At 36.9% G+C, this 15,433-nt stretch overlaps 1 protein-coding gene across 1 annotated transcript in view; it reads right to left on the reverse strand.

Annotated features, from left to right (window-relative positions):
• Positions 1–1,766: 1,766 nt before the first annotated feature.
• IMPL1 (myo-inositol monophosphatase like 1) overlaps positions 1,767–15,433 on the reverse strand; it is a 53,273-nt gene continuing 39,606 nt past the window's right edge. The window contains exon 10 of the mRNA XM_089995277.1: positions 1,767–2,051. Within this exon, the coding sequence (XP_089851403.1) occupies positions 1,953–2,051 (99 nt within the window). The 3' untranslated portion in view covers positions 1,767–1,952. The remainder of the gene's footprint in view (positions 2,052–15,433) is intronic.

Here is a 15,433-nt window from a genome sequence, read left to right on the forward strand (position 1 = left end):
CGGATCCGGAGCAGTCCTGTTACGGATCCATATGTTTGGACCCGGTGAACCCGAACAGGAATCTGGTCCGACCCAGCCGTGGGTGGACTCAGTTCCACTCATCCCCATCGTCATACCACATCTGAGATATCATTAATGCAAATTGTTTTGAACAATTCTGACCCAATACACGGATTCAGCCACAGGTCAATTTGCTAGGAATTAGCCCTTGAATTACATTTTTTTGACAAAAATATGATTTTTTTAAAATCAATAAATATTGGCACGTTTATAACCATGTTTATTTTTTAATTGCCACAAAATTTTGGCATAGATCATATTATATTAATTCAAATACCGATATTCACTAACTGGATCATGTAGATCACATCTATGGGTTCAGATTTGATCAAAACAACTTGAATCATCAATGAGTCATAAAATCAGGTATGACAATAGGGATCACATAGGGGATGAGTGGAACCAAATTGGTCGTAGGCTATCCATTTTCCCGTTTGAATCTAGAACACAACCAAGACTGGGTCAAACTCCTCTAAGATTGAATTTTTTTTAAACTATGTAACAAAGGTATGGGTATAACCCTGCACATGACATGAATTCGAGGACCCAGTTCATAAATTGTTAGAAAAAAGGACACGTGGACATGATTTTTTTAAATTTTAATCAATAAAAAAATAATTTAATATTCTAGTATATAAAAATATTAAATCCCCTTATTGGGTTTTCGTCAGCCATCCCTTTGAGATGTATTTAATCCCTTTTCTTTTTTCCAATTATTTCAAGATTTTTTTCTGGTTGGGTTGGGTTCAAGTTTATGATTGGTTCCTTTGCTTAGGCAGAAACATTGAAATAACCACACTACCACAGACCAGGTCTAGAACTGCTGACGTTAATGTTAATGCTTGTCCATCGTTTGAATGCCGTAGATATGAGATCCAGGGGTCTTAAATGGCATAGGCCCCACGCTAGATCCTTCATTCATGCAAACAGAATCTCAGGTCTGAGGATTTGAGATCTCTAAAACCCTTGAAATAGGCCTTTCGCTAGCTGGACAGCAGGGAGGAAGAAGATCAAACCAGAGATCATCTTTGGTTTTGAGATCCTATTATCTCAAATCCGATCTCGGTCCTAGGCAATCAAATGCACCCTTAGTGATAGAACTCGTAAACACTATGCACCATATTGTGCAATACCATGAAGAGCTTATTGAGCTTCTAGTAAACTCAAAACCTCAAATTCGAGATCTGAGCTAAAGTTAAGATCATTTATCAAACAAATGGAGTAGATCCAGCTTTGATCAAGCGTGGCGCATTTTGCACCCTTATGAACCAAGGATCTGTGTATGGCCAAAGGCAGATTGAGGTAGTCACACATACATGGATCTAACCACAGCACTCCTTACAAGCTGCAAATTCTTCTCATGATGCAGTACAATTATCAGGGTCAACTAGGAGCCCTTTGCTTAACACTTCTTCAGTAAGACTGTGTTTGGGAGCCTTGCATTGAGATGGAAACACCATTTTCATGTGTTGCCAAAATGTGATGTTGAGGATGGAGTTGCCAAAAGCATTCTTTTGTGAATGGTGTTGAAATGTGGTGTAAGAGGCCGGCAATTCTATTTCCAATGTAGTGCTTTGGCAACACCACAGTTTCCAAACAGCAGAGCATGAGAGCAGCAGGGGAAAATGCAGCACACCTCTGATTCAAGGCTCTCAAACATAGCCTAAGATGCAAAAGCAAAAGCAAAAAATCCAGAAAAAAACAGGAAAAAAACAAATATGATATCACATTAAGATGAAACCTTGTTCTGCCTGCTCGCACCTTCACAGAACACTCTCAAACATCTCAAGGTGGAACAGTTCAAGCCAACAATGACACTCAAAGAACAAAATAGCCTGTAGCAAAACAATAGGTGCCCTACCATTTAACACGAAAGATAAAACAAAATCCATTCAAAAATCTGTTTGGTACTTCTCTGGCTTAAACCAGAGAGAGAAATCAATCCCTTTGTGTTTAAGTTTCTCCGTTGCCGGACCAATCCTTTCCAAGAGCTGCATTGTGCAGAAGTTCCAAATGTTAAAAAACAACCAACTAGAACAGTTGTAGAAACTTGAAAAAAAATTACAATGGTAAAGGACAAAAGCAGTCATCGTTCACATGAACATCCAAGGTAATTAAACCAAAAAAAGGTGCACATATGAGAAAATTGAATAAAGCGATGAACAAGGTAATAATGAACTTGTGGATTCTCATTCACATGTAGTATACTTATTGTAAATTGATTTAGATTGATCTCCATCAATTCTACATTTCATATCTTCATACAATAGACAGTATACTAAATAGATATTTATGGTTCTCCCCATTGTACTATCTCATCTATTGGATACAGATGCATGGAATCAATCCAGTTTGCTTGTTTCATTTATTGAATCATTGATACAGGAACTAAACTAATAAGACAATCAGCTGAAGAAAGTAAAATAATTTGAAACAAAAGAAAAACACTAAAATAAAATAAAATTCATGCTGGGTTTGGGAGCTGGGCACTAGGAATGGAAAAGTGAAAGCCCTTAATTCTTGGAATTCGTCAAATATTATCTTTGGAAGTAATATTTGCCAATTATGCTTTTGGTGCATATATAAATAAGGGAGCACCCCTGTCACGGGCATATTTTTTCAATAGGCCAGTGCATCGTGACGGTCCTTCCTTACCGCCGCAAGCCTTTCCGGTCGCTCGCTTGTCGCTGCGGAAGCTTTGAGTATAGAGAGTGCAAGAGAGCGTAAGAGAAGAGAGAGAAATTGCAATCACTTGAAGGTAATCACAATGAGGGTGAACAAAGAAGGCTCAATGCATTTGCATTCATTCACTATTTTGCCCACAAGCTCATTACACTTCAGATCCACGGGCTAACCCTTCATGGTATTTATCAATCTAAACAAAAGTGCAAGGGTGGCCCGAAGAAAGTTACAAGTGACTCAACACTTACATCAAGACTCAACCAAAGCAAAACAGACTTTGGACACAACTGTACAAAGTAGGTCATAGGGGAACAGGCTCTCCCCTTCAAATCATGTGCCACCCTCAGCGCCATCTGTTTCATGGTAGGCCCTGACTTCATCTGGGTAGTGGCTCTTCATCCGAAATGCTGGTTCGCACGTTAGTTCCGTTGTCTCCTCCCATTGCACAAAATACTTTTTCGCTTCGCCCAAATAGTTGACCTTGTGGCAAAAGATCTTGCTGAGACGCTTCTCGACCCGTTGTGTTGTCGAGACCCTCTGCAGGATAGAAGCGCGTTGTGGCACGTTATGTTCCAGATCCCCCTTGTCCGCATAGAACAGTTTTAGGTTGCACATGTGAAACACTGAGTGCACCTTGAAGTCTGAGGGCAGGTCCAGCTTGTACGTCAGATTGTCCACTCTCTTGGTGATGGTGAATGGTCCCTCGTACTTCTTGATCAGTTCGCGGTGCCGCCCACGAAAGATGCCTGTGCGATCCGGGTAAAGCTTCACCAACACCTGGTTTCCAACACAGAACTCAGCAGGCCGACGACGCTTATCCGCTCATTTCTTCATCATCTTAGTCGCCTTGTGCAGAAAGGCCTTGGTCTGCTCGTGTCAATCTCGAACAAACTGATAAGTAAAGGATGACCTTCCCTTCTCATGAGCGGTTAGAGTATGCTGGGTCAGCGGTTGCTGCCTCATAGCTATCTCGAACGGGCTGTAGCCTGAAGACTCACTCTTCTGAAGATTATAGCAGAATCGGGTCACGTCCAGGAGCTTCACCCAGTCTTTCTGATTGACACTAACAAAGTGCCTAAAGTACTGCTCCAACAGTCTGTTGATACGCTTTGTCTGCCCATCCGTTTATGGGTGAAAACAGCAAATCAGAGCCAAGTAGCCGAAACACTTAATGTCATAATATGCCCGTGAAGTGAACATCACGATCGCTCATAATGTTTCTTGATACACCCCAGTGCTTTACAATATGCTTGACAAGCAGCTCTGCAGTCTTCTCTACGGGGCACTCTTTGAAAGTTAGGATGAAGGTGTCGTACTTAGATAAACGATCCACCACTACCAGGATGGAGCTGAAGCCATCTACTTTTGACAGACTAACAATGAAGTCCATGAAAATGTTTTTCCAAGGACGTTCTAGAATAGGTAGAGGCTCAAGGAGGCCGACAGTCTTCTAGTTGATCCCCTTGTCTTGCTGGCAGACGAAGCACGATCGCACATACCCATCCACATCATCTCTCATCTGCGGCCAATAGTAGCCGCGCTCAAGGAGTGCTAAGGTCCTCTCTGGACCTGGATGACCGGCCCATAATGTATCATGGCACTCCTTAAGCAATTCGCAACGAATGTTTCCCCACTGTGGCACAAGGACGCATCCTCCTTTTGTCACGAGGAGGCTGTCTCATAGCCAAAATCGTCGAGTCTTTCCCGCTTGTGCCAGAGAGACAAAGTGTTGCATCGTTGTGTCCTGCTGCATTCCTTCGCGGATGCGGTCCAGTAACGCACCCTCCAAGTGAACTTTGGAAGGCTCTGCCCGCACAACCGCCAGTGCAACCTTACGACTCAGGGCAACCACATTATACTTTAAAGCGAAGTCGAACTCAGCAGGAACATTTGCCATCGAGCTTGTTTGGGCGTCAACTTCTTCTGCGTCTAGAAATAGCTCGTGGTGACATTGTCTGTCTTGATGACGAACCGGGCACCCAGAAGGAAGTGTCACCATGTCCTGAGGTAGTGCACAATGGCCGTCATCTCACGCTCGTGCACAGTGTAGTGTCTATCTGCATCCTTTAACTTTTGACTCTCGTAAGCAATCGGATGTCCTTCCTATATAATAACTCTACCGATGACGAAATCTGAAGCACCTGTGTGGACTTCTCTTTTATCAAATTTATTCCTTAACGTCGCATCAATGTGCATATAACAAAAGCAGCCATAAGCCTTCAAGAATCCATAGTTAGGCTGCCTACCAAAAAGTTCATAATATGGAAATCTGTCTTGAATTATTTTTATTGGCAACATATTTATAATGTGAACGACAGTGTGAAATGCCTCTGTCCATAAATTCGTCTATCAGCGCTAAAGCACTCTCAACAATATATTTGTGCTTTCGCTCAACAAGGCCATTCAGTTGGGGTATTCGAGGGCATGATATTTTTTGATTGATCCCATTCATCTTAAGATATTCAATAAAATCATTAGAGTATTCACCCCTACCATCACACTGAAAATTCAAGATGGACAAAGAGAATTGATTTTGAACCATAGCATAAATTTTTTTTAATATATAAAAAATTGCATGCTTATGTTTCATGAAATATATCCAGATGTATCGGGAAAAGTTATCAATAAAGATCACATAGAAACGACTTTCAGAAGATGAATATTTAGGAGTTGGACCCCATAGATCAGAGTGAATAATCTCAAAAGGTCTAGAAGCTCTTTTATTGCTAGAAACAAATGAAAGTACATGACTCTTCGACACTTGACAACTATTGTAACGACCCCAACTCATACCCCTTGAAAATGCGGAATATTTTTTTTTATAACAGTGCGAAAAACTTATCAGAGACCCGGGGTCCTTACAGTTTCAATTCCAACTGAATAGCCCAAACACCACAAACGAACTTGCAACCATCATCCATAAGAACCAAAACAATTTCTTTATTTATGAATAAGAGTAAATTTTAGAGACAATGTTTTATTCGACTAAAAATAAAGTAACAACTGAAAAAGCAAGAAGGATTGAAGAAAGAGCATCTTTGTCCCCTGCTGAAGCTGTCAAACCCAAGTATGACTCTCATCCATTCCCAGTAACCAGTCCTACCTCACTGTTCACCATTTTCTTTGAAAAACCAACAAAGTAGGGTGTTAGAACCGAAATTCTGAGCACAGCTACTTCTAAAGAAACCATGTGAGACAAAGAACATGGATAAGATTTCATGTAATGATTTGAGTGAGTGCAGATATAAAAACTTGCAGAATTTAAATAACCATACTTGCAACCAGTTACATATGCTAAGCAGGAAGAAACAGTAATGCATGAGCATATACAAGAACTAAGTAACAAGATCTTTCAGCATGCTTTTTAGGAAGTAAATAAAATATCACCCACCATTCTATCATGATTTAAAGAACAATTCAAATATGCATGATCTAATGCATAACAGGAAGATACATGACTTCTTTTCAATGCATGGGTCCTTTTATTATCTTACCTTTAAGTTTTCTTTTTCTTTTGCATATGCATGCCCTATTAAATACACACAACTTTAAGTTCAGCTTTTTAATTACTGTTGCCCGCGGATACACCAAACGGGTACAATCCCCGAGGTTAAGTAGGTTTCCAAGGTAGCTTAGCACACAATTTGTATTTTATTACTGGGTTCCAACTTAGCCCTCGACCGAATCACCTTCGTAACATTAAACCTCCACATCTAATATCGGGGACACAAGGGACCTACGCCCACAAGTGTCACTTCCTTGGTACCAAACAAACTCACAACTGTGACCAACACCCCACGCCCACAAGTGTCACTTCCTTGGCGGACTCTCCCTAAAACCGTAGCCAGGAGAAAGAACCTCAATATCGGGTTCAGGAGACAAAATTACAACACACAGAGTTTTTGTATCCTCACAGTCTCCCCAAGACCGTATCTCTAAGATCTTCATTCTCCAGATGGAAGATCCCAGAACATATATTACATTGTTCTTTATTATGTTTTTAATTTACCTCAATTATTTAAGCTTGCAACACCATATGCAAAAGTAAAGTGAAAAAGCTCGCATCCACCTCTGCGAGAATTCTCGGGACTCCAGCCCGTAAAGACCACAGGAACAGTGTAGTAGTGTGCCATACCAACTTATGTGGTGTAAGTGATGCAGTCAAATTATATGTGAAAAGAAAACAAACTCACGGCTCTCTAGGCCGATGATGGTCCATTTAGGCCATCGGTGCATCACATAATAAAACCAAGTAATGTTTATCCAAAACACTATGCCAATAATGCCAAAAGCATGTGCACTCATGCAATCATAACCCAACCATATACATGTCATTTATCAATCATATGCATTTTCACTATATGTGTGTTACCTACATCACATACGGGTATTAACCAATCCATGTCTTCTTTGAGTGTGTGAGTGTACATGTGCAATACAGATTCTCATCAAGCGTACATGCTCACAAAAATATCAATAACCGATCCATGATCACATTCATGATTGTACAACCAGTAAAATGATATACTAAGATAATACTTCACATATTCACCGGGCATAAGTGTAAGTTTTTGCATATGCTAGATAAGATGGTCGGGCTTACCTATCCCGGACCCCCATCCTCCTAACTAAACAGTCTATTCAATTCAGCCGACTACGTATCACCCAATCATATGAATTTATATGGACTTCCATGAAAGAAGAATGCAGTTTGCATAATGCCAGAAGCCAGTGCCACGAAAAAGTATTCACATTTGAAATCACAAGGATCGACTGATCATGACCCAAGGCCTACGATTTCAGGTAACCTTCATATAAGGCTTGTGCATAACTTATATGATAAACTTGTCTAACAGAACCAGTAATATACATGCTACAGAGACAAAATTGAAATAACAAAAGATGAAACTAAGTAAAGAAAAATAACACTGAAAGCCCAAATGATTTTTCACGGCAAATTTTTTTTGCTGCACATCAGATATATCTCTCAAAATATATATAACTAATTTTTGTTTTTTGATCTGAAATCAGATCGATGAAGACAAATTTCTTCCCGTGAATATAAACGTCACGTGTCTTGGACGAAACCCTGATAAGAAAATACTTTATTTTCAGATCTAAAATAAACAAGATATCTTCATATCTGAAAATCGACAGACTATTCTAGATCTGAAAATCAAATCAATGGGTTAAGGCTGAGAAAAACATTTTTAGATTTGAAAACCAAAACAAGATTTTATAGATCGAAAAAAAAAAAGATTTAGAAACTATAGTTTTCTTTCCAAGAACAAAACTTACAGATCTGGAACGAGGTTCAGATCTAAAAGAAAGGAGGAGAAAATTATTTTAACCCAAGAGAAGTAGATCAAGATCGATGGAGAATATAGGTTGATAGCAAAGAAAGAAAGGAGGACCAAGATTTTTTTTTTGAGAAGGAAAAACGATAGAGAATAAAAGAAGAGAACAAGATTTAAGAAAGGAGATTTTTTTTGCAGCCAAAATTTTCGATCTTACCTTGATGTTGAGTCTTTAATAAGAGACCCGCTCTGATACCATGTAAAACTAGATCTTTGCTTGAAAGAACAAGATGATAGAGAGGAGAAGAAGTTGTTGCAATACCCCAAAACGTCAACAACATGGACGTTTGGGCTCTTTTCCTTATATTAAAGAAACTTTCTCATTTACATGAACATTTACAATATTGCCCTATATTAACAACAATCTAATATACAAGGAAAGGGGCAAAACTAGATAATACAATATAACACTCATAATAAAACATGATAAACAGAAAATAACTTTAGCATAGACCAAATTTGGATCCAGTATGAATCTGACTCCAGGCTAGGATGTCACGTCTCAACAGCAAGCAGTCTGGAATGTTTCTTTTGTTAAGATTAATGTATCATTTTGTTATATAAGTATATATATGTATGTATACGTATCTCTATATGCATTGTTTAATATATAATAATATATATTATATATATTGTAATAATGTATATATAATATATATAATAATATGTATTATATATTTAATAATATATATATATATGTTGGGGGTCAAGTGAAACTAGTTTTGACTTGCTCCCAACGTCTAGAATTCTAGCCGTTGGGAGCTCTCTCATTCATTAATGAGAGATGACTTCCTCTCTCTCATTCACTTCTTCTCTCCTTCTCTTCTCTATGGTTTTACACCATTTTTTCTCCCTTTCTCCTCTACAAATTGGGTTGTGTGTGTATGTGTAAGGGTTTAGAGAGTGATAGGTAGTATTAGGCTTGTGTGTTGAGTGTATTTGTAGTGAGGTTTAAATATAATTTTTCTTTTTGTATTTTTAGTGTCCATTATGAATAAAGTTATTCATTGACCAATGTAATTTTGCTTTTGTATTTTTAATGTCCATCATGAATAGTTATTCATTCACATTTTCATATGTGTCATTCTAGCTCCTAAGTTTGTGTCCAAATATATAGTATTCTGATTCTTGGAGTTCATCATGAAGTGCATTGAAATCTATTTGATTTCGTGACATGGTATCAGAGCAAGGCATCAGAGTCTTGGAAAAGATTCATATTAATGAATGAAATTGACTAAAGGATTTCGCATTCCGGTATGTATCTTTGGCTTCTTGTTTTTCATATGTATGGTAAGTTTTAAAAGGAAACATGTTAAAAATAAATATTTTTTGATGTATAAATTGTTGTGTATTGATACATATATGTCATAGATTATGGATATGTGTAGTGAAATCTATATTTTGCAAAGATATATATGCTTTTGCACACTCACTTCATTGGAATAAAAATATATTTTTATATTGTGCCTTATTATGTATCCCCTTTGTGGGATTTGTGATTGTGTTCTTTTAGAACACCTCTTTCCGGTTCTCTTTGTGGGTATTGTGAGTGTGTTCCTTAAAAGACACCTTTGTAGTTATCCACTCAAGTTGAATATGTGGCTTCTTAAAATATTATGTGTATTGCAAAATACTAAAAATTTATATTTCTTCACGTATGTAAGGACCATCTTTGGAATTTTTAATATATTATGATGTGATCAAGCATAAACTTTTATTGTGATCGATTTCTAATGAGACCGCTTTGAATATGTTATTTCATATATATTTGAGCAATATTGCTCTATAAAGTAAGATTATTTTCAAATATTACGTGTTGGATTAAGATTTTCTTTTTGGCATATGCCTTAAGAAGTCTTTATTGAATGGCATAATAATGACTTGTTATCGTATAATAAATGTGTTCATCTTTTGTGATTTCTCTCTTGTGTATTGATACTTTACATCATGCTTATTAAAGAATGTTACATTATGAGAAAAAACTCTTGATGTGATCATATATGTGTGGATTTTTTGTCTCTTTGATATTATTTTATCAAAAACATCTATATTATTTTTATGTCTCTTGTTCCTCTTTGTGAAGATTGTATATAGCCCTTAGTTGGCTCTTTGTATCTTATCATGTTTTTGTGTTTGTGTAGTTGTGCACTAGTGCACTTAATTTTTTTTATAACTTTTTAAGAATCTCCATATGATTATCTTCAACCTCTTATCATATGTGTTCTTGTGTCTTTAATGAGATTTATTGACCTTTTGTATGTGATGTGCTAAATACACTTGTTTCTTGGTGGATTTATGATCTTTTGAAGGATTCTCAAACCTCATAATCTTATCACCTCTACGCAGAGCGCTTATATTGGGCATGACTCGTTATTTGCTTATTCAAGTTTGTGAAAATTGCCATAAGACATCATATATTGATATAATTGCATCAATTGACATATTGTTGTGCATATGATTACACTAATTTTTATGCTAAGATTTTTACCAACTTTATTGGATTTGATTTGAAACTTGTTTTTTCAAATCAGATATTTGATATGAACTCGCCTATTTGAAAATTGAATTATGTGAGTATGTATTGCCTTATTACGGCATTTAGATTGTCCATCACAAAATTTTATATGATGCATTATTTCTCTTGGCCTCGTTATTTTGAATCAGAGAAGTTTGTTGGGGTGAGTTGTGTGCACTTTGTTTCATATCAGTTTAAATGGTCAACTTGTGGATTATCTCTAACTAACGGTTGTTTGATATCTGGATTTGTGAGTGTTGAAAGAACTGGACTAGAACACTTGGTATCAACTGGCCTTGAAGCTCTTTTATTGATGGAAGCAAATGGTAAGACATGACTCTTACATAAAAGACAACTAGAACACTTGGTATCAACAACCTCTGAACTCAGACTGGACTTGGGAATAAAATTATTCAAGACAAGTTTTTCAATAAAATGATGACCACAATGGCCAAGACGACTATGCCAAAGTCTTGGCTTATTACATTCAGAAATGTTAAATATAAAATCAGGATCAAAAAATTGACGTTGGTGAGGCTTCAAGGATGAATAGTCGGAATGAATGGAGGAAGGATCTTCTTGAAAGATATACATGTTGCCCAATCGTTTTCCTTCAGCGAATGTCTTCCTCGTGCGAAGATCCTTGACATAAACAGAAGAGGGAGTAAATTCAACTGAAGCATTGGCATCATCAACAAGTTTTGAGACAGAAACAATATTCTTTTGAATATTAAGTGCATGGATGACACTTGGAAGTTTAAGAGAGGACTTTGACATTGGTATAATGGCATTTCCAGTATGTGAGATTGAATGATGAGATCCATCTCCTGTGACTATGTTATTCTTACCAACATAAGGAGTAAGAGTCAAGAGTTTACCCGCATCACCTGTGACATGAGTAGCTGCTCCAGAGTCGACATACCAAATTCCTTTGTCATTTTGCTTCATATTCAATCCTGCCAAGGCTGCCAACAGCAACTCCTTTACTTCTCCATCCTTCCTAGCCTCTGCTTGTGGAGCTTTCCCTTTGTTTTGAGGATTAAACCAACAATTTGCTTTAATGTGCCCTTTCTTGTTGCATAGAAAACAAGTGGGAATGAGTCTTTGTCCTTGTATATTGGGTGTCAGAAGTATGCCACGACCTCCATAGGTGTTTCTCCCTTGGCCTCCTTTTCCTCGAAAAGAACTTTCTCGTCCTCGGCCATAACTCATTCCCATAGCCAACACATCTTGTGTTCCTGAATTCCCATGAGAATCTTCAGAAGATCCTTTCAGAGTCATCTCATATTGCAATAATTTCGCACGAAGATCTTCAAACTTTGGAAGTTCTGGTAAACATAATAAGGTAGTCATCATAACATGATAGTCTAACCCTAATCCACTGAAGGTTTGTTGTACTTTATCCTTTTCACTGACAAGACACCCAACAACAGCCAACTGGTCCGTGATGCCTTTCATTTTGTTCAAGTATTCCATAACAGACATAGAATCTTTCTTCAGCATTTGAAACTCTCGCTTAAGAAACATAATTCTTGCCTCAGAAATTTGTGAATACGTTTGAACTAACTCATCCCACAGTTCCTTGGCCGAACAATCATCAGGAAGAGCAATAAGGACCTCCTGTGAGAGTTGAAGTGATGTAGGCCACTAACGATTGATCCCTCTTCATCCAAGCAATACATTCTGGGTTCTTGTGAAGAACAACAGATTGTTCTCCTTTATCGTCCGCCTTTCCCTGCGAGAGGAATTCTGGAGGCGGTGGAACAGATCCATCCAGATGACCAGAGAGGTCCTGACTCTTTATAAATGGAATGATCTGTCTTTTTCAGGTTAAGAAATTGGAGTTATTCAATTTTTCAGAGACTAGTTGACCGAGAAAGCTTGAGGACAGACAAGACTGCCCATGAGAGAAATCCATTTTGAGAAAACCTGGACTGACACTTAGGTATATCACAGCAGAGGACTCGGCTAACAGGATTTTAGGTATATCACAGCAGAGGACTCGGCTGACACTTAGGTATTCCACAGCAGAGTATGGGAGATACACAGCAGAAATACTTCGTGATGCACGAAACAACAGTTTCAGAATCGCGAACTCAGAAATAATTTTTTTTTTTTAGAATCACAAACTCACCGTGAAAAACTTCCAGAACCCACGAAACATCAGAAATACTTTGCAGAAATATTTTCTGAACTCAAAAATATTTTTCAGAATCACGAACTCACCGTGAATACTTCCAGAAAGGGTCGACTGTTACCGTGAAAGGGTCGTTTCAGAATCATGAACTCACAGTGAAATACTTCCAGAAACACGAACTCAGCAGAGGGAATATTTTCAGAAAGGGTCGACTGTCACCGTGAAATACTTCCAGAAACATGAACTCAGTAGAGGAAATATTTTCAGAAAGGGTCGACTGTCACCGTGAAACTGTCACAGTGAAATACTTTCAGAAACACGATCTCAGCAGAGGGAATATTTTCAGAAAGGGTCGATTGTCACTGTGAAACTGTCACCGTGAAAGGGATCTGCTTTTTACCGTGAAACCGAGCCACCGTGAAACCAAGGCAGCTCGTACCGTGAAACTGAGCCACCGTGAAGCCAAGGCAGCTCGTCACGCTGCTCTGATACCATGAAAGAAAGGAGCCTTCGATCTCCACTCTTACCTGTCACAGAGAAAAAGAGAGAGAGGGGGGGGAGAGAGAGATTTCAGAGAAAGGGGTTTCAGTCGATTATCGGTTGCACCTCTCATTCTATTAAATGTATTAAGTGAATAAAACTAGGGTACAGAAATACCCCTTTAAACATGTTAGTTTACATATACACCAATTGGGTCTGGACCCGATCCAATATATAAATGGATCGGGTCAGACATATACACAGTGATTACTTCTTTTCAAGTGTGTCGTATCACTCATTCGTTGCTTAGCCATTGTTATTATTATGGATGTTTATAACTGTGCTTATCTATGATGACAATCCATTATTTGAAATCATGGTGTTTCGAAAGATTATTAAAAATGATATTCTTTTTTGTGACATTAGTGTTTTTTCATTATAAGCTTTCATACCTCGAGTATATTCTCTTTTTTATGCCTCTTATCTAAGTGTCATTATATGTAGACAAGAGATGTTTGTTCACACCTCCGTATGTATTTTTAACCCATTGTTGGCATTGTGATTATACTCTTGATCTAGTCGTTGATACACTTGTTTTTTAGTGTCATTATATGTAGACAATAAATGTTTATTTATACCTTTGTGTGTGATTTTAGCCCATCATTGGCATTGTGATTATGCTCTTGTTCTAATTATTGATACACTTGTTTTGAGTATCATTATATGTAGGCAAGAGATGCTTGTACACACCTTCATGTATGTCTTTGGCCTTTTAGTGGCATTATGTATATGCTCTTGTTCTAGTCGCTGATATACTTGATTTTTAAGGATTAAGTATTATTTGTGATGGTCAAACTAGTGTTAAGATTTGCAAAATTCATTCACTATGATGTATGAGATTTTTAAATCTCTTCATATTTTTCTAAACTCATTTGCTATTGCATGAGAAATAATTATATTTTCATGCATTTTTGCGTTATATATGCTTTACTTGCATGATTTAATTTATCTTGCATGCTCTCCATAAGTTTAATTATTGTTTTCTCAAGCATCTTTGATACAAAAAATCCTATATTTTTTATTATGTTCTTGAGCCCTAAGTTGCCTATGTGTATGAGTGTATGTAATTAATTCATAAGTGAACTTTGTGCTTTTTGAATATTGTATTCTTGTAAGCCCGTAAGATGCACTTTCTTGTTCCTATTCAATACTATTGTGTTGGGTGTGCCCATAGTGGCTATCATATGCATTTGTTATGCTCTTCAGATTGTTGACACTTTGTTTTGTCTTTTGGTGAATTAATGTCTTTTAGCACTCAATATAGTGTTACTGATGCTTGGATTCTCCTGTATTTATGCTGATCCTTATTACTATCACTTTTGTATTCCTACTTATATTGCTTTCTAAGCATTGAAGGATATATTATTTTACCTTGCAAATTTGTTTGTGGTTCATAAGTCATCTTTTTTAGGTATATTACTTCTAAAATGAAATTGAACTATACATTTGTCATTTCTCAAATCTTTGTTGAAGTAATTAAAATTATTTCTTGCCTTCTGCTGTGTAAAAATGTTTTGTGATTTAAACTCTTTTGTGAGTTATTTCTTTAATGATCATGTCTTTTATTCATTAATGTGATAAATATGTGTATTGTCTTTAAATAATGCATGTTTTCATGAATGTTTAAAGTGATTAATGATTTTTAAACCTATCTTTTAGGTATTTTATGCATGCATCTCTCATTTTGATATTATGCACTTATGTTCTCTTATTAAGAACTATGATTTCTCAAAATTAATGAGTTTTCAAATATTTTTTTTGAAAAATGGTAAATTGTCTTAGTAAATGTTTTTTATATATTGTACTTTTGATGTGTTTGGCCATCCTCTCTTCATAATATATAATTAATAATCTTTTCAAAATCTTTTTATGATACAAATATGTGTATGATTGGGATATTTTGTGAGCTTTATTTTTAGATTCTCAAGCTTTGATGACATTGAAAATCCTAGAGACTGACTTAGAGCATATGTTTGAAGATCAAGAACACCGTTTAAAGAAGCCGAATGGAAGTACTTGTTAAAGTCAAATGTAATGGATTCTTAGCTTGTATTTGCAAACTTACAGTGAGTCACTGTAAGTTTGAGAGGGTTGTTAAGATTAGTGTATCATTTTGTTATAATAAGTATATATATATATATA

Source organism: Nuphar pumila, chromosome 2 (assembly GCF_984573655.1).
Source record: "Nuphar pumila chromosome 2, dmNupPumi1.hap1.1, whole genome shotgun sequence".
NCBI lineage: Eukaryota > Viridiplantae > Streptophyta > Magnoliopsida > Nymphaeales > Nymphaeaceae > Nuphar > Nuphar pumila.